This window comes from Alligator mississippiensis, chromosome 3 (assembly GCF_030867095.1).
Source record: "Alligator mississippiensis isolate rAllMis1 chromosome 3, rAllMis1, whole genome shotgun sequence".
Lineage (NCBI taxonomy): Eukaryota > Metazoa > Chordata > Crocodylia > Alligatoridae > Alligator > Alligator mississippiensis.
Genome location: NC_081826.1, coordinates 238,932,459 through 238,957,332, shown reverse-complemented (window position 1 = coordinate 238,957,332; position 24,874 = coordinate 238,932,459). Strand labels below are relative to the sequence as shown.

The 24,874-nt window shown below is 37.4% G+C and overlaps 1 protein-coding gene across 2 annotated transcripts in view; it reads right to left on the bottom strand.

The window, feature by feature from the left end:
- Window positions 1-224: 224 nt before the first annotated feature.
- The window catches only part of ELL2 (elongation factor for RNA polymerase II 2), a 63,194-nt gene continuing 38,544 nt past the window's right edge, over window positions 225-24,874 (bottom strand). The window contains exons 5-12 of one of the 2 annotated variants that reach the window (XM_006275592.4): window positions 22,041-22,300; window positions 17,026-17,150; window positions 16,779-16,872; window positions 13,704-14,283; window positions 11,254-11,320; window positions 5,703-5,874; window positions 4,115-4,159; window positions 225-3,722 (exon numbers count right to left, since the gene is read on the bottom strand). In XM_006275592.4, the coding sequence (XP_006275654.1) occupies window positions 3,606-3,722; window positions 4,115-4,159; window positions 5,703-5,874; window positions 11,254-11,320; window positions 13,704-14,283; window positions 16,779-16,872; window positions 17,026-17,150; window positions 22,041-22,300 (1,460 nt within the window). In that variant the 3' untranslated portion in view covers window positions 225-3,605. Of the gene's footprint in view, window positions 3,723-4,114; window positions 4,160-5,702; window positions 5,875-11,253; window positions 12,773-13,703; window positions 14,284-16,778; window positions 16,873-17,025; window positions 17,151-22,040; window positions 22,301-24,874 lie in introns of those variants that run through there. The other variant, XM_059725008.1, reaches the window with a different exon arrangement.

Below are 24,874 nucleotides of genomic sequence, written 5' to 3'. Positions count from 1 at the left end.
AGCATTTCCAGAGCTAGAGCAGGCCAACAATGCTGTTTCATGACGTGTCATAATGAGCAGCACAGAACATGTGTACTGCCTATACAGCATCCAAAGAGCTTAAGATGGTCCTTGCATTTCTGCTGGTCTGGGCTATTACATAAATGTGGGAAAGTCGTTCTCATAACAAAAGTGGATGAACGTGCAATTATTTAAGTCTTTATAAAGAAACAAAAAACCAAGTCTCAGAATTGCAAAGTTAACATTTTATTGAACTTGATGTAGAACAGAGGGGCGACAGTGGCTCAAATGTTCAAAATGCCCCAAGGGTGTTTCAGTCTATGGAATCTTAATACAGTTCATGTAGAATTTAAAAAGTTTTAAAATACTTCAAAAAGTCTGCAGAGGGGGATTACAGCCCTCTAAACCTTCACATTACTAAAACACTCTTAGATTTGTTCTCCAATATTGTTTTCCTTTAGGCAGTTTAAATATCCTTCCCCAAAACGTTGAAGGTTACTGAAATGTTTGCCGTATCTTGCCATCACATATGCATAATGAAATGGTTTGTCAGAATGCATGAAAATAATTAGCTGTAAGGAGCCTCTGAGATAGGCATAGGTGTATTATTTGTCTTTGCGTGAATCAACATTTATGGTGCCAGAGAAGGAAGGACTGGCTGGGGTATCACTATGAAAAGTAAAAGTAGTATTAATTGAATGAGCAAAGTTACAGTATTTGAATTTCTTAAATCCTTCAATTTTGCTTGCACCTTGTTTCAATAGTTTATAAACCCGCCTGTCCTTTCACGACATCTTGTAATTTTAGGTGGAACAGAAAGTTTTCACACTTGCAAAGCCACCAGAGACTTAGAAGTATTTAACACCAAATTTTTAAAAGTAACCAGCAAACAAAGCTCTTTCAACTGTTAAGAGTGACCAACTAACATTAAAATATTTGCTAATCCTTCTCTTCCTTCCTCAATTTCTCTCATCCCAAAACCCAGCAACATTGAAAAACAATCCCCTTGGTGTATGAGTTCTTTTTTGCTAGTTAGGACAGTTATTTTTCTCTTTGACAGAAACTATTTAAATAGACCATCACAAGTGTTTCAAAGGTTTCAAGATAAAGCTGTAGTGAAAAGACACACAAGTTTCCCTAAAAGCAGACATGCACACTGTCACCCCTTCACCATTTCTCTAAAACAAACAGGAGATTCAAACTTTACAGTAGTGTAACTTGCCAAACTGCCAGGATTTGCAAAGTTTCATCTGTTTCTCATTTGAATGAGTTGGCAAATTTTGCAGAAAGGGCAATATTGTTGGAGGCCCTACTTGAATAGGCGGTTACATTTGCTCAACAGGAATGCAGACTCAAGGGAAACAGCAGATATGTCGATTGACAGGACTGTTTTGCAATATGTAAGCTGTTGGGTATGTTTTGCAAGGCTTGAGAAATGCTCAATGCAAAAAATGACATTTAAAATTAAGGCTTTACAGTAGTGTGTTGGGTCTAATATGCAATGCTGGACCTCTGAAGTATTAACCTCTTGCTGCAGATACAATCTGTAATCCAGAAGATGTGCCAACACCAGCCATTCCTTTTGTACAGAGGGACAAAAGTGAATGCTTTAACTGCAGTAGGGCTCAGTTATAAAGTGACAGTATTATACATAGTGACTAGGCAGTGAGAACTGCAGCAGAGTAATGCTGAGGTGATGTTATGAGCGTGGGTTTGCATGTCATACATTTCAGAGGCAAGAACACTGCTGCCTAATATGGTCCCAACTTTAGACATCATATACTCATTGTTTAAACTGAACAGCCATTATTATTTCCCTATCTTCTCCTCAACTTGGTATGTAACCATCTAGAGTTGGTGCAGTGACAAACCACTGTGCTGAAGTTTGTACATTACTTTCATAATGAGTTTTGGTCACATATGCAGCTCCCAGTGATTTCAATGGGAGGCATGACATTTCCTTTGCATCTTTTTATACATTTCAAATAAATTGATCAAAGCTTAAATCAGACTTTAATAATTACAATGATCAAAGTAAGAAGCACCTGAAGTGTCAACTTATTGTGTTAGTGAGGCTAACTCTATTCTAAAGTAATAATAAGAGCAACTTGTCTTACATGCGACCCAATTTTCCTATTGAAAGTAATGTGTCAAACAAACACTGAAATCTAAATTCCATCACTCCCAGGAACTTTAGAACATATTCTGACAATTACATAAAACATTTTCTGGTTTACAGTGACACACAACAATTATTTTTTTGATGCTGGAGACAGAGTTTATTAAAGATACTACCAAAATTTTGGCAAACATTCCAAAATCAGATTTGTAAACATAATGCTTCCCTTTTCAATTGGCAGCACTTTAGAAGACAAATACAGTAAGACAAACAAAGAGATTAATTCAAAATGCTTATTCTTTTGACCAAATAACTTATGTTCCCGCATGATAAAGTAAATGATGGCTTAAATCAAATTAAACCAATAAACTGCATGAAATGAAAGTTTGTGCTGTTTGATGATCACAGTATTTTATAGTTAAATACCTCTGTTTGTTATATTCCTGGCACCCAGGAGAAAAATCTTTAAATATATATTTCATGTAGGCAGTAACTTCTTTGCATATCTCTCTTCAAAAAAATACTTTATAGCAGTATATAAATAGGTTACCTACATGTTTAATTTTATAACTTTGCCCAAAAACTATAGATCTGTTTAATTTTTGTAAAGTATCAATTTTCCCCAACATTATTAAAGCTGACAAACTGTTGAAATGGAAATGCTTTAGTCTTCAACAAGAGAAGTAGCAATTTTATAGGAAAAAACCTACAGCAACACTCGTCAGTTGTTTTAACCTGAGCGTTTGGCCTACGTAGAGTAGCAGCTTTTTTTTCTTCCCCCATCATGCATGCTCACACCCACACAATCTTGCACACATACAACACAAGCATACGCTTTCAGATGCTGGTAGGCCACAGAATGCTTCCCTGTTGCTTTAATAAACTGGGAAGCAGTGTAGCTAATAATTTAACTACACTAAGTATAACACAAGCAAACACCTTAAGGCAACCATTGCATGGGGGTTTAAGTTGCAGGGGTAAATTACTGTTGTTGATAAAGACAGACTGTATATAGCTTTCATATATACATGCCTCTTTAACCCTCCAAAACAATGTTTTCTTTCTTTCTCTCTCTTTTATTATATTGTTTTGTGCAAATTTCTAAACCTTCTATCATTTAAGGCAAAGAGTTTGCATTAACAAGAAAGGTCAGAAAACAGGCTTATATTTATCCAAAAGCATTTTAACTTGCTACATTATTTATTTTTTTTAAATGTGCACAACTTCGAAGTAGAGACACTGGGTCCCCAGTATCTACTGGTAAAATGATTTCCATGGACAAACATAAGTCTTGAAGAAAAGAAGGGACCAGAAAAAAGCAGCTTCAAATATGCAGAGAAGCAACAACAAAAGTAGTAACTGAAGTCTGCTAATACTGAAACTTTTGTAATGCACAAGTTTAATCTTTAGAATCTGAGAGCAACTCATTTGGAATTTTAAATAAATAAGCTTAGTTTTATTCACATCTTCTGGTCCAAGCAGCGCTCTAGTGCACAGATTCTGCTTGTTGTTGGTCAAATTCACCTATTAGTCTTTTGATATGAGCCAGCTTGTTATGAAGATATTCACATCTGTACTTTTCTTCATGGTAGTTGGGACTAGACTGAAAAAGGGGAGGGGAAAAAAAAAAGTCAGCATGCAAAAATATTTCTCCAACATAAATCTGAGTGCCCATTACTTAAGAGCCTCTTAGGCCCATTAGACAGATTAATATCTAGTGTTTGGTATTTCTATTCTTGCCCCCTCCCACAGAACAGGTTTAGAGAAGTAGTCAGTCTTGTTAGTCAGCAGTCAGGCAGAAGGCAAGGCAAAGTGGCACCTTAGAAACTAACTTGTTCAGAGATGCAGAAGCTTTCATAAACAACAGCCTACTTTGTCAGACATGTAGCACCTGACAAAGTAGGCCACCAGCTGCAAGTTTATGCCTCTGTGAACAAGTTAGTCTTTAATGTTCCATCTGCCCTGCCTTCTGCCAGAACAAGTTTAGCTACCCACCTGTTTGATCTTCCGATATTCTTCTAGGACTTCCTCATGAAGGACCTGCAAGAAAGAAAATTAAATAAACATCACTTGGGGAATACTGCACGGCTACAAAGTGCAACTGAATATTAACAAAGGAGTAGTGGAATTGGGTACATTGTTTTAATACAGACATGCACACTTCGGCTATCTATGTTTTGCATTACAGAGAACTGCAAGTCTACAGAGACAGTTGAGATAGCATCACAGAAAAGTTGCCATGTTTGAAGATGCCCTTTGATAACCACCTTCTCAACAACCCTTATGAGATGCTGCATAGCTGGGGATTAACTCAGGAGCAGACAGGACCTTGAGTGAAGGGAAAAAGGACCTCCTTATATCTTCCCAAAGCCTGAACAAACTGTGGGAGTCACTGAGAGTTAATACAGCCTGAGGCAATATTAACTTTGGGGCTCATTCTTTTCAGCAAGGTCAAAGAAACTGGGGTCAGTAGCCAATGGCAGTAGAGTTATTGGTTCTGTCACGTTACATCACTAAAGCAAGGAGAATAGAGGAGAGAGACCTGAAAAACCGGGTAAGATCTTAGGTGTAGGTTAGGGAGAGAAAAAAACCAAACAAACCAGAGATTTTGCATTAAATGTTTCTCATTTCCCCAAAATATATGCTCAGTCTGCCCAAAAGCAGAAGCTACTAAGACTATTACACTGGAAAGTAGATCACCTCACTGATTGTGTATAAAACCTACAAGGCCACATACTACACGATTAGCCTGCACAGAGAATGCTACAGGTCAGTACAAGTTAATTATTAGCACCTCTTTGGAAAGAATGTGCTACAAATCTGGAGTTGAGTTTGTCTGGAAAAGTTAACCTGTAACAATACCCATGAGAATTGCAGCAGTTTCTCTTATTCATCTTTATATCCGTGCCAGTTGCTTTCCCTGTGCAAAGTTGTTTCCTTTATCATGCTTGAGACCCCAAATTTGAACTCAGTAATTTTTCATTTCTCTTGTACTGTTAATTTCTCTTTCTCTAGCACTTTCCTGCTGGTTTGCTCATTGCTGCTAGTTTTCATGACGTGTCAAATCAAGATGGCAATGACCAGTTCAATTTGTCTTTCCAATACCACCTGGGAATTTATTTAGTTAGGAAATCAGCTGGGGGCTTGGAAGACCAGAGCTCAAATCCTTGCTCTGACTCAGACTTCCTGTATGGATTTGGATAAATCACTTAGCCTTTTGTGACACACATCCCCAGCTGTGAAATGGAGATTAGAGCATTTCTTGAATTCTGCTGTGAGGATATGTACACTAAGGATCATAAGGTGGTCCAATCCTACAGTAAAAAGGGCCATATATGTACTTAAGACAGCACAAAAGTTCTGTCAAATGAAGCAGCTTCTTTTCCTCCATTAAGTTATAGTAATTTCTCTAAAGACTTAATTAGTTTTAAAAGAATTTGGAGTAAATGTTTGGGATTTTTGCAGGGAAGGACAGAAGAAAGGAGGAGGGGGAAGAAGAAGATTATAATAATCTAACACACAAAGCAGAAGGTAAAAATAATTGGTTAAATTAAAGATACAGCTTTTTTTAATTTCTTTTTACCTGATATTCCTTGGATCCCGGAGAAAGGAGCTTACGTTGTGCATCAAGTTTCATAAATCTTCTGGTTACATTCTCCATCCTGGCATGTAAGCTTCTGTATTCATCATACTCTGCATTGAAGTCATCTTTGTAACTCTGGCGTTGCTCATATGAGACAATAGCTATATATTTTCTAATGGAAAAAAATAAATAATTTTAATTTCTATGAAGTACTTTTGGTATAAAAATTGTTATTATGCATTACAAATAGCTGGAACATTCTTAGAAGTAAGATCAGTAAACAATGTAAAAGAGTTGTTTACAAATACTTTTCTCCTGGGATTATATCAAACAAGTTTAACAGCTAGTTGGTTAAATTTGGTAAAAGATATATGGAGTCTGAATTTATTGTAGAATTAAGAAACAATATCTCTGCAGCAAGTTATATATAATACTTTGTTCTTCATATATGACGAACTGCAAAAGCATGTAGAAAACTTTACTATGCATTCAAATTTGACAGGTCCAAAGTGTCAGGTTAAAAGAGAAGAGCTGCTGGCAAATCTTTGCCTGTGAAAGCCCATTAATTATTAGATCCATTTCTTTTGGTCTGTCAGTCTGAAGATATCAGCCTTCTGGGCACGTTGCTAAGCCCACTGTTTTGGTGGCTTTTTGGAGAGTTTGAATTGATGGGCTGGGATCCTTTTTTGATTTGACAGATTTGTATCAATCTTTACTATTAAAGTACAGTTAATAGGATAAGATTACAATTGGTTGTGTTCAGTTCATTTGAATGCCTGGAGTACAAGACAAGTGCTGTAAAACAAGGTGCGATGAGGTCTTCAGCTGGAAGGAGAAGCAGAACTGTGTCAAGCACAAACAAGAAATTCACACTGGCCAGGTCAGGTGGCCACAGTCAGCTGAGGATACAAAGTGAACTTGCAAATGTGTACAATAACAATTAGAGAAAGCACTGAAGGACGGATATCATCTTTCCAGTTTTCCCAATACACCAGAATTTGGCTGCCATGTCTGACTTTTGCCTCAGCCAAAGAGATCTCATTCGAAACTCAATACTGTCTACATACTGGGAAGTCAAAATGGCTGTAGTGTCCAAGTCACCACAGGCACTGCAATCCCAGTGTCATATGCTGAGAAGAATGTAACAGGATTGCATTTAGATCAGCTTTGATCTATTCAGTATTCATCTCTGGATCCTCTTAAGATAAAGGAATGGAACTCTGACTCCTCCATCTATTCTTGCCAGGGCTTAGAGCTATGTCAATACTTTGTTCTCAGCAAAGCTACATATAGTTGCATGATTTTAAAATTATCGTAGTCTAAACCTGTTGTTTTTTGTTTTTTTTTTTAAAAGCTTACCCAAAAAAAATCTATGCAGACTCTTTAATTTATTTATTTAATTTTATGCTGCCCCTCCCCCACCATTTTCATACAAGAGCATTTTATGTTAGGAACCCAAATGGGAGTGGCCAATACATTTAAATATTCCACAGAATGAGGATTTAATTTTTCCATTTTGAAGAAAAATGTAAAACCATCAAATAAAACAGTGAAAAATAGCATTTGCAATAGCTATGTGCCTCTAGGATTTTTAGAACAGTTCGGAGGAATTTTTCTGGTAAATATTGGTATTAAATATTCTAAAAATACATATGTAACCAACAGACTGGCACTGCTACAAGCCAGTTGTTTCATATCTGCAGCAAGTTTTTAAATAGAAAAAAAGTCTAATGTGCCATTGCAACAAGACAGAAGTTAAGCAAATAACTCTAGCTTTCAGCATACTGAAAACACTCATCTGCTATGAAAAGCCATAGAACTAAAACTTCTTTAGCTCACTAATTTTCATGACTCTACACAGAGGAGACCTTGTGGCTGCCTATAAGTTCATCACAGGGGCACAGAAGGGAATTGGTGAGTATTTATTCACCAAGGCGCCCCCGGGGGTTACAAGAAACAATGGCCACAAACTAGCAGAGAGCAGATTTAGACTGGACATTAGGAAGAACTTCTTCACAGTTCGAGTGGCCAAGGTCTGGAACGGGCTCCCAAGGGAGGTGGTGCTCTCCCCTACCCTGGGGGTCTTCAAGAGGAGGTTAGACGAGTATCTAGCTGGGGTCATCTAGACCCAGCACTCTTTCCTGCTTATGCAGGGGGTCGGACTCGATGATCTATTGAGGTCCCTTCCGACCCTAACATCTATGAATCTATAAATATATATCCCTTATTGTAATTTTTAAGTGTCATATATAAGTGGAGTAAAAATTGTTCCTGCATCTCCCTGTATACAGATATGATTAAGGCTCTGTTTACCCTCCTGGAAGCTTTACTTTGAGTTGGAGGTCTCTCTTTTCTGCCATTTTGTGAGCAATTCTGTGGCAGAGTAGATATTCTTCTGAAGAAGTCCTAGTTTGGTTGTGATCTGTTTGCGAAGTTTAATAGTTTCTGGTGGCTGACATTTGTGACTTAGCATTAATATAACTTTTGCAAAGCCTATTTTTAAAGACATGTTTTTTTCCAACTAGGGCATGTTTGGAAATTATAATCCATGCACTAAATCAAACAAATATTTCCCTTCCCACCAAAAGGAATCTCAAACGTTGGGTTTGACTGACTTTCAAGTTCCCACTTGCTGAAGACAGTGTTGTTTGAGTTGCAGTACTCAATTTAAAAAAAAAAAGTCAGGGCATTGGTTTTAGTCTCCTTGCATAAGATCAGAAGTTTCTTTAAAGAAGTGATCATAAAACAGAAGTATTTCTGTGGTTTAGCCACAATTAATAGTGTTTTGGTGCCAGGCAGCCCTGGAATATTCTGAAAAGACAGAAGTGATGCAACTGTAGTTAGGCATGTATCTCACAGATAAAGAGATTACCATGATCCGTGCTAATGTATATGCAGCGCATATTAACAAAAGCTACTTTATTAAGCTGTACTGTAACAAGTTCATCCTTATGCATGTATGTTATCTATTACTACTACTAGCGAGGAAGAGAGCGTTTCAAAAGGGTTGAAAGGTTCAAACCTGAACTAACCTAGAGAGCAAATATTTGATCCACTGTAAAATTTTTCATGTTTTATAGTTTCATTACATATTTGGAGTAGTATCAAAACTATATTTAATGTGGTCATATGATCATCATCCATTATTTGATGTCTTAAGCCCTGCCCTACACCAGAACCTGTCATGGACATTGCAGTGTCCTTCATGAACGACTGGTGCCTCCTGAGACTGGGGGCGCACCATGGTGGCAAGTGGGGACTGCCCGCAGCTGCTAGCGAGCGCTTGCAGTCGTTGCCAGCGGTGGCGGGGGGGGGGTGGCAAGCAGGGACTGCCTGCAGATGCTGTTGGCTGCGTTGGCAGCAAGGGGGGGAGGGGGAGAGCAAGCAGCGACTGCCCACAGAAGCTGGAGGCAGCCAATCTCATGGGGGTCAAGTGCCCCCCACCATACCCCTCCTACGCGTCACCTATGGTGTCCTTCACAGCATTATGGTCTTCACTGGAATACAAGACTGTACGGGCATATTGGAGGTAACAGCAGAGATCTTATTCAGAATTAAGACTACTACTTCTGAAATGTTAGAATTGGGACAAATAAAAACTGACCTGATTAAATTTTTACTTCAAATGTTGCTGCATTGTTAAGGTGCCTTAAATAACTCTTTATTCAGGGGAGAGGGGGGAGGGGAAGAAGGGAGGAAAGAATGAGAGACTGAGCCTCATACCAGGAGAAACATCAGGCAGTAGTATTGCCAGGGTGGATGCAGGACCAAGTCCTTCCTTGGACCTAGTCAGAGATATGAACTACCCTATAGCACAAAGCACCCAAACATGAAATGCATAAACCCTTTGATCACTTCTCAAGGCAAGCCCAGATCTAGTGAAACAGCAGTGTGCTCTTCTAACCCCAAGGGAACTCAAGCGTGTATAATGCTATTCTTCTTTGACCATTCCATTTGTGCAGGTTAGAGGTCACAAGTAGAAGGTAACGTCACTTATAGGAAAGTCAGCCAGTATTTAATTTTAGGCAGGGTTAAGAAGTAAATAGTTTCATATGTAGTAGAGTTAAATTAAGGGAGGGGGCTAATGACTGGAGCAAATGACAGGAAAGAGTCTAAATGAAAACATTTTTTTCTTTTCAGTGTTCTCAATGCTCTCCTTAGAAATTCATCTGGCAAATGCTAGTGCAGACAAAGAACTTCACTCATTTAAGTTCTCATTGACTTCAATAGGAGGTAGGCCTCTAATCTAATTAGGCACTTGTGAAAGATCCCATTAGATGCCTACTTCTACTGCTAGGTTCCTAAATGCTTTTGAAAATCTGGGCTAAAACAGAAACAATCTTCTCGATTCAGTTCAGAGTTACTATTTATTTTATTAAATCACTTTTAATTGTAAAACAAACGTTTATGGTCTTACTCTTTGTTTCTAGCACATTCAAGGTATATTTAGCTGGTAAAATAAAATTCTATCTGAATGTTTATAGAAGTTGAAATAAATAGGAAATCCAATGAGTTAGGCCTCCAACCTGCACTCATTTGGCACCCACCTTCAAATTCAGGCACCTAAATACCTTTGACAATCTGGCCTCTATACATTTAGAATTAGTAGATCCCATCCTCTCCCACTTGGCTTTTCTTCATGGATTGGGAGAGGAACATGCCACTTCTCTGCTTTTTCAATTTTAAATGAACGAGTACAAATAAAGTATTTTCTCTTTTCTTACTAACTAAAACATGGAAGTCATTAAGGCAGAAGTGTTTCTGTTCAACATAAATCAAAAGTACTTGTATTTGAAAAAAATTAAAAACCAGCACTCGTTCCATTGTGAAGACAGAAAATGGAATTATATTAGGTATCTAAAATTACAACACTTAATCAAGCTTTACCTGACACCAAGTTAAGGCTTATCCTCTGATTCTGTACATCATTTAAAATTTGAAGAATCATTGAGCCAAGATATATTTATTTTTAATAGATTTTAGTAAGTGTAGGTCTTAAACATTATATCATCTGATATCAAAGCCAATATATAATTTTAAACAATGCATTTTTTAAATTAAAAGATTTTAAAATTCAATGATTTTATAGAGTAAATTTTATCTACTGTGACTAAGGTATCAGCTGGTCTATAAAAATGATACCAAATAGAAGAAAATAGTGCTCTGAGTGATTTCAATATTTCTGTATTCAGCTTGCCCATTAGATTGCCTAGCTACTAAAAAAGTTCTATGTCTACCTCCTTTGTCTATTTTGTTCTTGTGAGCAGGCAGAGAGGACTGAAGCAAAACAAGTTTCTGTCTGAGTGCTTCTGAAAGAAAATTTTTCAGATACGTAAAGGCAGCTTGATCACTAGAACTGAAGGGACAAGCTTAGAGAGGTTCAATATACATGTGTTCACAAAGTATCTGGTCTAATTTTAGAATGAGCAGCGGTGATGGGGTCTTTTTAAAAGTTACATTTTGTAGTTCTGCAAGAACTTTTACAGGAGCTTTCTGAATAGCCTCTGTGCACAGTATGAATTATGATAACTTTTGATACAGTTTTACTTACATAGAGTAGTCTGGTAGTTCACTTTTTGATGAAGGATCTGTGGAGGCAGTGCAGGTCTCTTTAACTCCTATGGTAAATAAAAGTTTGACATCTTTATCACAGAATGCCACTACACCCAAAGATACAGATCTGAAGAGTCTGGAATGCTCCTACTCCAAATTCCCATTCTATTGTCTCAATTGGTAATCATGAATAAGATGCACAATTTAACATTTACAATAGGGGCCATATGACCAATTCTACAACAACTGATACCAGAAGTTTAAAAATTGAGCTAGCGGCTGCAGAAGCTGTACAATGAAGTAATTCAATCTTAACCCAAGGTCAACCTTCTTTTATTTCAAGACAAGTTGTGGCATCTGCACAGCAATTCAAGATATGCAGTGGCAGATGTAGCTACACAATAGGAGATAGTTTTATATCGACATCCAGCTTTCATGGGACCATAATACATAACAATGGGGTGGAAAGCTAAAGTGCTCTTCTTGCTGAAGGCTTTTCCCACAATTATGGGTATGCAAAACTTGATTTAATTTCACCACTTTTCTCTTGTTTGGGAATCTCTATCATTTTATGCTAGTCTATTTGATATTCAGTCTTCAATAATCCTCAGGAGAATGCTCCTTTACAATTAACACGGCAACACTGGATTTTACAAGCGCAAAAAGCAAGTAAATAAGCTGCCCTCCAGGATGAAGTTACGAAAGTAAGGTACATACAGTTTCTAGCCCATCTGTTTGCAAGAGATATAGATGAGGAATATTTATTCTAGGAATTTAATTTTAGGAAAATCCTGTAAATATAAGCATTTCTATAAATTCTTCCTCAAAGTATATATACTCACACAGATGAAAAGGGAGAAGAAGGTTCAAAAAGCCTGCTAGTAAAACTAATATTTCACTTGGGGCTTTGTCAGTAAGTTTCAAATACCATCCTACATAACCATCCTATTATTGTTATTACTTCCTTATGTACTGATTAAAAACAAATGTTCCTGCCAAGGCTCTAATCATTTCAAAATATCATTTCCAAAAAATATTATATTCAGATAAGAAAAGTGATCGCATAATGGTTCATACAGTACCTGAATTAAAGGGATTACAAAATAAAGTCATCTGGTATAAAATTAAGTGGCCTTTTTGTACCACTTTCTACAGAAAATATATGAGCAATTGAATAGTTTTACTCAGTTTAGTAAGGGACATGAAAGATGTTATCCAAACAAACCTTTTCCAGTGCTGAGAGTAAAATTCAAGTTTTAAAAAGATTATTTTAAATGAAAACACTGAACACCATGTCACTATGTTTCAATACTACCCAGCTATTTTGGGTGCTACACCAAAATAAGTATCAGTCTAGGGGACAATATTGAATTTTTCCAGGCCTGTAGAATTCCACAACTGGCTGCCTGCTAGACGAAGAGCATCCTTGATGCCATCACAAACATGAATTGAGCACAAAAGATTTTCAGAGATAAACTCCATTCCACAAGGACACCGATCTGAAGGATTTAAATGAACTGGAAAGACACAATTGTAATGTAGTCAGCATTCTACAGAAGCACAGGTGCCTTCAAAATCTTACGCAATCTATACAATTCTCTGTTTTCTGAAACAACTGCTTTAGGGTAGTCGAGGGCTGAATCTGATTTCTGACTGAGATGAGATTGCCTAGCCCATACCACTGTGAAAATCACTGTAGAATTACTGATGTTAGTTAGAAATTCTACCTTCTCCTGTACTTTGCAGGACTTAAATGAAACTGCAGTTGGCATGTTATGCAACATGATCCCTTGCTTTTTTAGTGTGCATACTTTTACTTGCTAATTTGTAAAATTTAACAGTTTTCACGGGGCAAATCTTTCAGTCACTATTAATGACTAAAGCTATAGGTAAACCTATAAAAAGTCAAGAACCATGTTGAATAAATTCTCTCTCTCGAGGAATATTTTCATAAAAGAAATCACAGTAATCCTCTAAAGCTTGCAATAAAATAGTTCTGGTACCCAAGTTCTGATTTGAATACAGTCAATATTTAAGACAATACATGAAAACTCCTTAGTTCAAAACACAAAAAGCCTAGAAAAAAATTCCATTATTCGTTCTTGTTTGCACTAGTCAATGATCTCTTCCAGACAACCACTACTCAATGACTTGTTTAGAACTCTTAAATCCAAATTGCTTCTGTAATAAAAAAAGGCTGAAATCTTACCAAAATAAGCCTATAGAACATTCATAGTTTGGAATTCCAATACAGCAAGATATTAGGTATACTATTTGAATGCATGTCATTCTTCCCTAAGAATGTAAAAGAAAAACAGAAGCACTAATCTGCATTTTGATTCAGGCGAAAGGTGCTATGTAAAGACAGTCAGGAAACACTATCCCTATTTTACAGTAGTAGAAGAGGCAGTGGATCATCCAGTAATTTAAAAAGCAGTGATTTAATACCTTCACTTGAATCCAAAGCGGAAGAGTTTTTCAGCTTGGCAATTTCCTCTTTCTTAAGGTCTTTCTCCTTTTCTTCCACACACACAGTGTCATGTTTTTTGATTTGGTCCTTCTCCTTATGCTTTTTTGACTTCTTTTTGGATTTTTTGTGTGACAATGAATGTTTCTCATCCGTGGACTTTGGGCACTCCAACTGAACTGCAGTGGATGCTGGCATTTCCAAAGGAGTCCTAGAGGTATATTTTTCTTGCTGGTCCTCATAGATGCTGCTGCCATTCTGACTAAAACTGTCAACAGGCAGGTCTTGAGTGCCCCGGCCTTCAGGAGTGCTAGGGGAATTGGAGTTAGAGTTTACAGTCTGAGGAGGATTTGAAACATGAAGGTGAGTTGAAGGAAGTGGCGGAGGGGCTGGGGTGGCAGCAGCTGCAGGGGGAGGTGGTGGTGGTGGAGCTGCAGCAGGTTTCTCATTGGAAGCAGTCAAGTGACCATTTAAGGTGGGTTGAACTCTGTTGGTAAGGTGAGATATCCTTGGTTTTTTAGGCATTAAAGGATCAATAAAATCGGAATCCAAAAGCCGTTTCTGCAATAAAAGAAAGTGTGTTAGTTTCAGTTTAGTCCACCTCTACAGTACAGTACCTGCAATCTCAAATTGGTTGATTATTAAAACAACATGACTTACGTTGCTGGTCTTTTTTAGATAAGAAAGATCCTGACTGACAGCTTAGCATGTGCTTTGTGTCAAGCTCAAAAAAGTGCTAGATAGTTTTTCATTTATTTTATCCTGAGATCCCCTTCAAATCTATGGCCAAGACCTTGGAATAACATAATGGGCACCTATACATGTGACAGAGCTCTGCTCAATTAATTGAGTCTGCTGCAAGTCTGCTGGAGCATGCTAATTAGCCTCCGCGTCACGTGTATTCAGCACCCCACATTTCAAAATGGTGGCGGGGGCACTTTAAAGCTTGTTGAATGAGCTTTAGTTAAAGCAACCTGGCCACCATTTTGAAGCATGGGATGCTGAATGCACATGACACTGCGGGCACTTTAATTAGAACGGCTCCCAGAGCCACTCTAATTAAAGCACCCGCCCTTCTCCCCCTACTCTAGAGCACATGTATAGATGCCCAGTAGTTCCCACAGAATCAGGCTGTAACAAAACAGTTTAGTCAGTACTTCGTAGAAACCTAATGCAGAAAGTACACGTTAAATAAATACATCTTCTCCAATACAGACTGTCTTTTATTCAAGTAGTTCCAAGCCATCTGGGACACAATGTTTTTAAGAATGTCTAAAGCAGTGATTCTCAACCTTTTTGGACTTGAGGCACCCTCCATAACTTTTGTGAACTGGGTGGCACCCACATTCAAAAACTGATTTATATGTTACAGTGCTTATCTTCTTGCAGAGGGGCTGGGCAATGGGGATGGGGAATCATCCAGGTAGGGACAAGCCTTAGCCTATGCTTATCTGCTTATCTCCTCTCAGCACCCTTCACATGAACTGGTGGCACCAGAATCACTGGTTTAAAGCATTAGGGAGACAGGAGCGGACAGGAAATATCTGGTTTCTGCTATAGCTAGCTTGGGTTTTAAGTAATTTCCAGATGATATTGGAGTCTCTCTGAAACATTATCCAATTAATTCCAGCTTGCTTAACAAGCATATACTGCTTATGTTCCAGTACAAGGCAGTGCCTCTGACCAGAAGTACCAGGCACAGCTCTGTACTACACAGCTGAACTACTTCCAGATTCTGTGTATAGTGAAGTGAGAGAAAGAGGGAACCAGGCAGTTTATATCATTCACTGTTCTTCTGGGAAGCAGTAACTAAGGTTGACAAGAAACAGTCATGCACTGATTTCTCCTATCATAAATGTGTTAACGGTCCTAGAACAAGGTATTCAGCACTTGTTTCAGCTGTTCCAAAGCAGCAAATACAAGTTCCCACCGCTAACTTTTAATGTTTGCTTTTGCTGAAATAGAGGTTTACTGATTTCAAATATCATAGTGATGCTCTTAGTAGTGGCTTATATCTGAAAATCTTCAAGTACTATTGTTTTGAATAAAAAAAAAAAAAAAGGGTTTTTATTCTGATATCATTGAAGGGAAAATGAGACACAAAAGGGAGATCAAAGATTTCTCAAAAGGTCTTACAAGTTTGTAGCTAGGCCAAGTCTAAAACTTGAAGTGCCCCAGTTCAGTTCCATCCTTTAGCCACTGGATGATGAACATAGCCAATATGCAGCAATACATATAGCAAAAACAGGTTTATAGTTTTCAAGTAACAGAACACTGATGTCCTAAACTACAGTAAACCAGGCCTTTCTGTATACTGCACATAAGGTAATGGCTAAAACAAAAGCAGTGTAAGACTGCCTGCATTCCATAAATACCAGATATAAAAACAGTCATACAATACAGAGAAAGTTAACCCCCACAGCTCAAAACAGGGTGGACTATACTACCCTGATTTGAAATATGAAGACATACCAAGATAAAATTATTTCAGACTGTCAAAAGACTTATCTAAGGATTTATCAACCAGAAAGTATGTGGTAATTGTATAACAATAATGGATACCTAAGTAGTTAACTTTAAGCTTAAAACCACAAATGTTTGCCAATATGCTATTACTTTCTAGCTTGACTTTTAAAGCATGCAGACACTAGTGATGGGTACAGCTGGAAAACATGGGTACCTTTGCAAAATCTTTGGTAAGTGGTCTCTCTAGAGTTTTGTTTACCACCACCCTGATTGGATCACTAAACACAGGGCTACATTTTATGAAGAATACAAATACCAACTTTAGGAGCTCTTCAGCTACTTGACTATAAATTTAAAAAGCACTGTGTATCAATCAGTCCCACAGGCTTTCATGGTGCAACTATTTGTGTAACATCATAGTTTGTCACCACACAAGTATATAAAAATAGTTGCTTCATCTTTTCCATACATTAAAATGGTATTGGTGACTCGTATTACATTATGAAAGCTTTCACACCAATAACAAATTGTTAAGTATCTAATCTTATTGCACCATATATATATAAGGTAGAAAGTTACAAATTAAATACCTGGGAAGGAGAAGCTGATGTAGCATCTTTAACAGAACTTAGAGGAGATTCCAAATGACTGGTGCTGGTGGCATTCTGAGATGAATTTAGTTTTCTGTAAAGATTACCCACATTCCAGGTTACAAGGCAAATCAAGAAAAGACTAACAGATCTTTCATTATTTGGGAAGAAATAAAAAGTGCCTGTTACTTCCCATACAAAGTATCTTTTTACTGCTACGTTTAAAGGAAAAACAGACTGCACTTACCTAGAAAGTATTAATTCCAATGACTGTTTATCTATTTCATTGTATCCAGGCCAGTCTTTTTGAATCTCTTTAAATACATAATCCTTCAGAGTGTAAGAGTTGTCCTTGGGATTCAAGTTGGCTACCTATATACGTTTAAAAAATACAAGTATTAAAGCTTTTGGTAAGCTACAATACTAGGGCAGAAAAGACAGCCTGAAAGAATAGGATAGGTTGGAAGTATAATATCAGAAAGTGTATTCCTTTTTACTTATTAGCTTTTGATTTTGAGGTCAGCCAGGCCTTCCACTTAAACACCAATTTTCAACACTGAAGGTTGATCATCTTGGATGCAGAAATTTTAAATATTCATAGACATCTTGACAAAATGTATTTCCTTCAGGTACTACCATGCATATTTCTGTGACACGCAATATACCTTTCCTATATAGGATACGATTTAAAATTTTTGGCTCACATGATTTCTTATAATCCTGGCTGCACACATTTATGTATTTTGAGAATGGCCTGATGTTCCAGAGGAATTACAAGTCAATGCATCTTGACGTCAGACCTACACATATTTGTGTGCTCACAAACAACTTTAGAATTTAATTTTAGGTATTCAAAAGCATTTTGTATATGTGTCTACTGAAACAGGAGGAAATACTCTTCTGACCTAGAACCACAGGAAAGGAGGGGTGGAAGGGACCCTCTCAAGGTTACCTAGTCCAGGCCCCTGCTCAAGGCAGAATCAACCTGACTTAGCCATCCCAGACAATTGCGTGTCCAACCTGCTCTTGAAAATTTTCAGGGATGGAAATTCAAAAATTTCTCTTGGTAGCCTGTTCCAATGCTTGACCACCCTCATGACAGAAAGTTCCTCCTAATCTCCAACCTAAATTTCCCCTCCTGCAGCCTATGGCCATGGCTCTTAGTCCTGCTCCTCAGTCACAGAAAAAAACCCACTTCTATCCTCTCTCTAATTGCCCTTTAGGTATTTGAAGATTTCTCAAATCCCCCCCTCAGTCTTCTCTTCTCCTGAATAAATTAATCCTAGTTCTTCTATCCTTTCCTCATAAATCTTGCTTCTCCAGTCCCTAATCATTTTTGTTGCTCTGCACTGGGCTCCTTCTAATCTGTTCACATTATTCTTTAAGTGTGGGGCCCAGACATGGACACAGTACTTCAGGTGAGGCCTCGCTGCTGCTGAACAGAGTGGAAGAATTATTTACCTTGATTTGCAAGTGATGCTCCTGTTAATACAGACAGGTATGGTGTTGGCTTTATTTTATTCACTTATTTATTTTTGTAGCAAGATCATACTATTGGCTCATATTGAAGTCTACTGTAACCCCTAGGTCCTTCTCTGCAGTACTGCAGCCCAGCCAGGCGTTCCCTAGGCTTCTATTCTGTGCCAAGTGCAGGACCATGCACCCGTCTTTGCTGAATCTCATCGAATTCATTGTGGACTGGTTTTCCAGTTTATTTAAGCTATTCTGGATCCTAGCCTTGCCCTCCAGAGTGTTTGCAACTCCACCCAACTTGGTATAATCTACAAATTTACTAAGCATATACACTGAAACCCATCATCCAAATCATTAATGAGTAATCATTAATCATCAAGAATATTAGAGCACCAATCAACAGAGGAAAGTGAATATAGCTCTAGGAATATTATTAACTAAAACTGTATTGCCAGCAAATGCAACTTTATTTATCTAGAGAAATGACAGCAAAAGTAGATGGTTCATCTTGTTTTCCAAGTGACTGGGTTGTGGGATTCGGTACATGCACACTGCCTACACGAAGTTGTAGCATTCCATTAGACAGGTCCAGGTAGAAAGTTTAGACCTCATACTGAATTTTCCCTTTAATGGTAGAGAAACAGCATAGATTTCAGATTAGCTGTATTTTTGTTATTGCTTTGTTTTTATCTGTTTTTTTGAGATGTACCCCAAAAAACCCCAGAGCCAGTTTACTGAGGACAGGCATAACAACTGTAGCCAAGGACACTGCCAGCTAGACTTTTAAACAAAAAATTTAGCACTAGTGCAACCAACACGGGATGTTCATATGTTAGTGCAACTAACACGGGATGTTATCCTGTGTTAAAGCTTTGTGTATGCAAAGACAGAGCCACAAATTCCCAGAAAAACAAAACAAAAAACACACTGTGTTTATAATTCCAAACTAGCAAATGCCTCAAACTTATGCATGCTCCGCTTTAAGATAGGAGGAAGTTTATTTGAATCTTTCTCGAAATGCAATACATCATGTTTGCACAAACAAGCAAGCAAGCAGCTGGCAAAAGCTCACATTCACTGAGGCCTACTATGCCAAAGTGGTAATTAGGTAACTTCTTTTCAAATCTCATTTTAGATCCAGCTATATCGCACCAAATTCTTGCCCCTCCAAAAGTTTAGAAACTGGCCATTTGCCTGTTTACCCTTATCTAGATGTTGAAGAAGGCTTCATTTTGACATGCATATGAACACAAGATGATACTTTAAGCAGTTTTAGCTATTTTTCAAATTCTTTCTTGGACAGAATTGGTGCTAAAAGAACAAATCTTAGTGTAAAAGTGCATTAGTGGATCAAATGTTTAATGTTTTGTCTTAAAATATGTTCTTTTGTCCTGTTATATCTGTAATTTTGTTCTTTGTGATACCATTACTAAGACTTGAACGTTTGTACTGTGCCTGTAAAAGACTGTGTCACTGCACTGTGTTAAAACCAATTAAAAAACAAACAAACAAAAAAAGAGATACCAAAACCCCACCAAAGCCACATGGAGTATGGTTGATGCAGTTGAAACAGGATTAAAGCAGCATTTTCAGTACAGGATAAGGGTTTGTTTGTTTGTTTGTTTGTTTTACATGCACACACGCTAACTACATGTAAGCTCACAATTTTACGAGCAAGTGCAGGACTATACAGTGTAATATTTTCTCAACAAGGGTACATTTTAATTACTATTGATAAAAGGGTTACCTTACAGAACTCAAAATTAAAACTGAGATTTAAAACAGATTAAACATAGCACCAAATCAGCACCCATCCCCACTGGCTTCTAAAGGGCAACAGTACTCCAGGTATTTTCACGGCACATGTCACAAGAGGTGACAGGTTATGAGACTATGTATGAACAAAGTGTGTCCCTGCCTTGCCTATATATGGCCAAGGAGGACAGTGGGTGGAGAGTACTTGTTGCACTGATTACTCATTTGTGCAGGCCTGCACATTTAGGATTTTAATGTCAACATTAGTAAGCAGTAAGTATTAAACTTAACAAGTACAGAAATTAGTGCTTACTTCTAAACTGTACAGTTAAGTGAAGACTGACCATGAATATTTTAATCTCCCTATTCAAACTATTTTTTTTGTTTAGACAGATATGCCAAGTATCTTCAGATTGAAAATGTAGACATAAACTGAAGTGTATTAGCTATACCCTCCCTCCATTAATCCAGATTAACATCAAGCCATTGTTTTGTCTTGTACCCCATTTCCTTTCTTTATCTATGCTGTTTTCTTTTACAAGATTTAGATTGTTCATAAAATAATAATAAAAGCAACAATGCCTAACATACTCCATCAATTTCCTTTTTTTTTAAGTCTAAAGTAACCCCCCAAAAAGCCCTTTAAATTGATTTTTAAACCGGGACTAAGTCTTTTACTGTCCATCTATTAAATGAGTATAAAAATGCTTAAAAGTGGTTTTTATAGAAGACAGAATAAAGACAATGTACTAACAGCTATAGGGTCAGAAGCTACAGAATTTCATGCAAATTTAATATAAAGAATCGATTCAACCATAACAAGACTAATTAAAGCCTTTCAGGCATAGACAGATGAATAAAATAAAGCTTGTGTCACTAACTTGGGAAGCCAGCTGGGAGGCAACAGGCACAGAGGAATACTAGAAGACATTTTCTCAGAACATCTCTAATGGGATGTGAAATGAGAACTCAGACCCTTGACTCCAAAATCAAAAAGTACTCCTATAGTTTTACAACACACACTTAAGGATAATTTTGGTCAGGTATGATAAGCTCCTACTTTCTCCTAAGAATTATAATTCTAAGAAGTTACAGCTCATGGACAGTGCCAGTGAATTAAGGGTTTGCCAATAAGAGTTAAACAAGGAATAAGTGACGGCCTTGGAGGAGAGCTGTAATTTACTCAAGAGACTGACACTGCAAGCTACCCATGACAGCTCAAGCAGTGTCTGAACAGCGCAATGGAGAAAGTCAGTTTACCTCATCACTTTCAGGATCAGTGTGCATATGTATACACTGCGTAATATTACTCTACGTACTACGCATTTTCATCCATTATAACAACGTTTCCATCTACAAAAGGGACAGCATTTTCTTCTCAAATATATATATCCATATTGAGCAAAGAGCAAACTGCTCTAATGTAAAAATGAACACCTGTATTTTCATTTACTGTGACACTGAAAAAAATCCCAGGTCTGCGACAGTTAAGTAAAGTAAATATCTGGTAACAGACTTAAGGCTGGTATGTAACCTCCTTCACAGTGTATTATATTTGTTTAAGTAATGAGATACAAATCTGTATAAATTGCCAATTCCAATCAGTCCCTTTCTCGATACACAACAATGGGTTAGTAAACACATTCCTTTATGAATTAGTGTGAACCGCTATGAACATCTTGAAATAACATGAAATTTCTAAGGAAAAGAACACAGCACAAAAAATAAAAGCTACAAAAAATCTATACAAGTATTCCTTAATGCTTCAGAGGGTTTCTGAAGTTGTCATTTTTTTCTCTTACAGACTACTACAAACTCCTTAAAACTTATAATTAAATTTTAATAATTACAAATACAGGCTACATCTTCAGAGAATATGGCATCAAAGAGGCAATATCAATAAAATGTGCCCACTTCTGAACTGCAGTGAGCACCCACTTAAAATTTAAATATGGCAGCAACATTCTTGAATTATGTTAAGAAAAACAGCAGTAGGAACAGAAAGAACAGGAAGGGCATCTGAGTAAGTCTTACCTGTTGAAGTATAGCTGCAAGGGAGTTCTTGTCTTTTTGATTCACACCATCTCTTTGTAAGCGAGCAAGTAGCTCTGGTTTCTTGTAGGTTTTCAGTGCCAGTAAATGAATCACCCTGTCCCTATACGGTCGCTGAGAAACAGTGTTGTTTACATGAGTTTTTCGTATTGTATTTGCAGGGTTCATGGGGGTTGACCTCTTCCTTTCAGGAGCGGCATCTAAAATACTCTGTGGTGCTTTTCGAATCTGTACTCTTTTACCTAAATGCAGGATTAAACACACACGAGCACATTTTAAGTAGTTCTAGCATGATGGATAAACATCATCTTCTAAAGTTGAATGCAACATAGAATTTTATACATATAAGAGCTATTTATTCTAAATAGGGGGGAATTAAGAACTCATCAAGAAATTGAATATGAAATTGGGAACAAAATGATATTAAGGAAGGTGAGAGGTACTGGTTTGCTTATGTAGTGACATATTCAAAATTTTTCTTAATTTATAAGCTTAGAAAAGTTGTAAGTATGCTAATGTTAGAGAGGTTTTTAAAATGGGAATACAGTTTAGATTATGAAACCAAGGCCTTCCTGTGGTTAATGTATTCTCCATTCAGGCCTATGGAACCTAAGTCTACATATATGCCACTATCATTACATGAAAAGGAACACAAATTATAAACTTCTGAAATCTGTTGTGTGAAAAGAAAACTATTCAAATAAATACTTCGTGCTGAGTAAGTGAGAGAGAGCTATATCACTGGCTCCACAAAAATGAAAGATTTGTTTCTTATGAAAAGAATTCATGTGAAATTGACCCAGATAATTGTGCTAGAAAGCACCTCTTAATTCCAACATGCCATCCTAGGCATATAAAATTGCCTACCCGAGTACACAACTGCATTTTAAAAACTTCTGTGGATTTGGCCCTTACACCAAAAGGATGGTTTTTCAGTAAATTCACGAGGTGTTTTTGCAAATGGAAATGTTTATGAAGGTAGTCCAAGGTTTATAAAATAAACATCATCAGAACCTTATTTCATCCAAAAACTTAATCTTTACATAAAACTAACTAATTAGTAGCAATTGCTTTGGCTCTGGTGGAAAAAAGGTTAGTGACAGTAAATGTTAGTTAAAAATACACAACTATAAGACAGTCCACTGCAACGGGTTTTTACTTAACGTTTCAGTTTCTATGATGTAGAAAAGTTGATGCTTCCTAGATTAACATTCCTACAAACCTAAATCCTTGCAAGTCAGGAAAATATAAAGCCGGTCAGTGTTATGAGTCCAAAGCTTTGGCCTCCTCTCTCTTTCAGACAGGTTACAGGCTTTGAAACTAGGAAAACATTCTTTGGAATAAAAACTTCGCACAAAATGACTCCATCTATTATAGAAAATGAGGTATTTTGACTGTAGGAAAAACATATTTCCATTTTGCAGTACAGACAACCATTTTTAACCATTCCTAGAATTAAACTAATTCACTGGTCCTTGCTCTTCTAGTTTTAGAAATAATCATTACTTTCATCAGATAAATGGTTGCAGTTTTAGTATAACAGTATGCACAAGGCAGTCCTTTTAACTGGTTAGAGCACAGTCAAATCCTAACCCGGCTGCAACACTTAAATTTGCTGTGTAATAGGAGTATTAGCTGTACCAGCATCTTGTTCTGTCCTAAAACAAACTAAATCTGTCCTGGTTTCAAGTTCAATTAGGGAGTACAACCCAAGGCACCTAACAAAGGGTTGGACACTGGCTATGAATCTTGGCTTATTAAAAAAAAACAAACAAAAACAAAAAAAATCCACAGCTGTGTCCCTCCGAAGCAGTTTTTCTATTCAATTTCTGCTTGAACAATTTGTGAAAATTATGCAGCTCAAGTTAGTGGTTGCTTCACAAGATCTTCATTTTAAGTAGATTTTTTTTAAAAATGGAACAATAAGAAAAATAAGTAGACTGTGCTTATTCAGGACAGACTACAGCAGGGGTGGGCATATTTGGGCTGGAGGGCCACTTAGGGAGTTTTGGTGAGCTGTTGCAGTCTGGGTCCACCTGCCACCAACCCTTTGCAACAGTTCACCAAAACTCCCTCCAGCCCAAATAACTGCCCACCCTGGACTACAGGTGGAAAAAACGTGGAATGTGCAGGAGGACCAGACACAGTTATAATATTAACTTTTCTGGACATTACAATGCCAAGCCAACATAGTTTTAACTTTGTATTTCATAAAGTGATGTAGATACCTAGTTAAGATACCCTATAATAGGCAAGAACATCTAAAGTAATGTACTGCAGTATAACAGGACTGGAATGTTCATGCTAGCATGGGCAACCTGCCCTTCCTTTCCAAAGGTCACTTCTGGATAGAGTCTGGCAGCAGGAACAGACCCTTGCAAGTCTGTCTAGTCAGGCTGCTTGCCAGTCCTGGTCTACTGGTGTGAAAATAATTCTGCATCTCCATTTACAGTAAAATTCACAGCCTGAGATCCTGTTACTGTGGCGAGTCCCTACAGCTGACTGGACTAATATTAAGAAAGACAGTAGACAAGATTGAAAATCACTTCCATGCACCATTGTCCTATGGAGTCTGCAGCCATTTCAATCTAAACATGTAAAACACCACAAACATTCAGGAAGGTACTAATTCTATGAACCCGTCAGCATTTTCATGAAAGAGAAGAAACACTGAATCTGCTATGTCACTAAATTTAGTACTCATTGGGCGCCTCTACAAATTCATTAATGAATTTTAGTTACTGAGCATTTAGTTTAGTACTTCTTTAATGAAGTACTAACTGAACGTGCAGTAACTACTTTTACCACACAGTAGC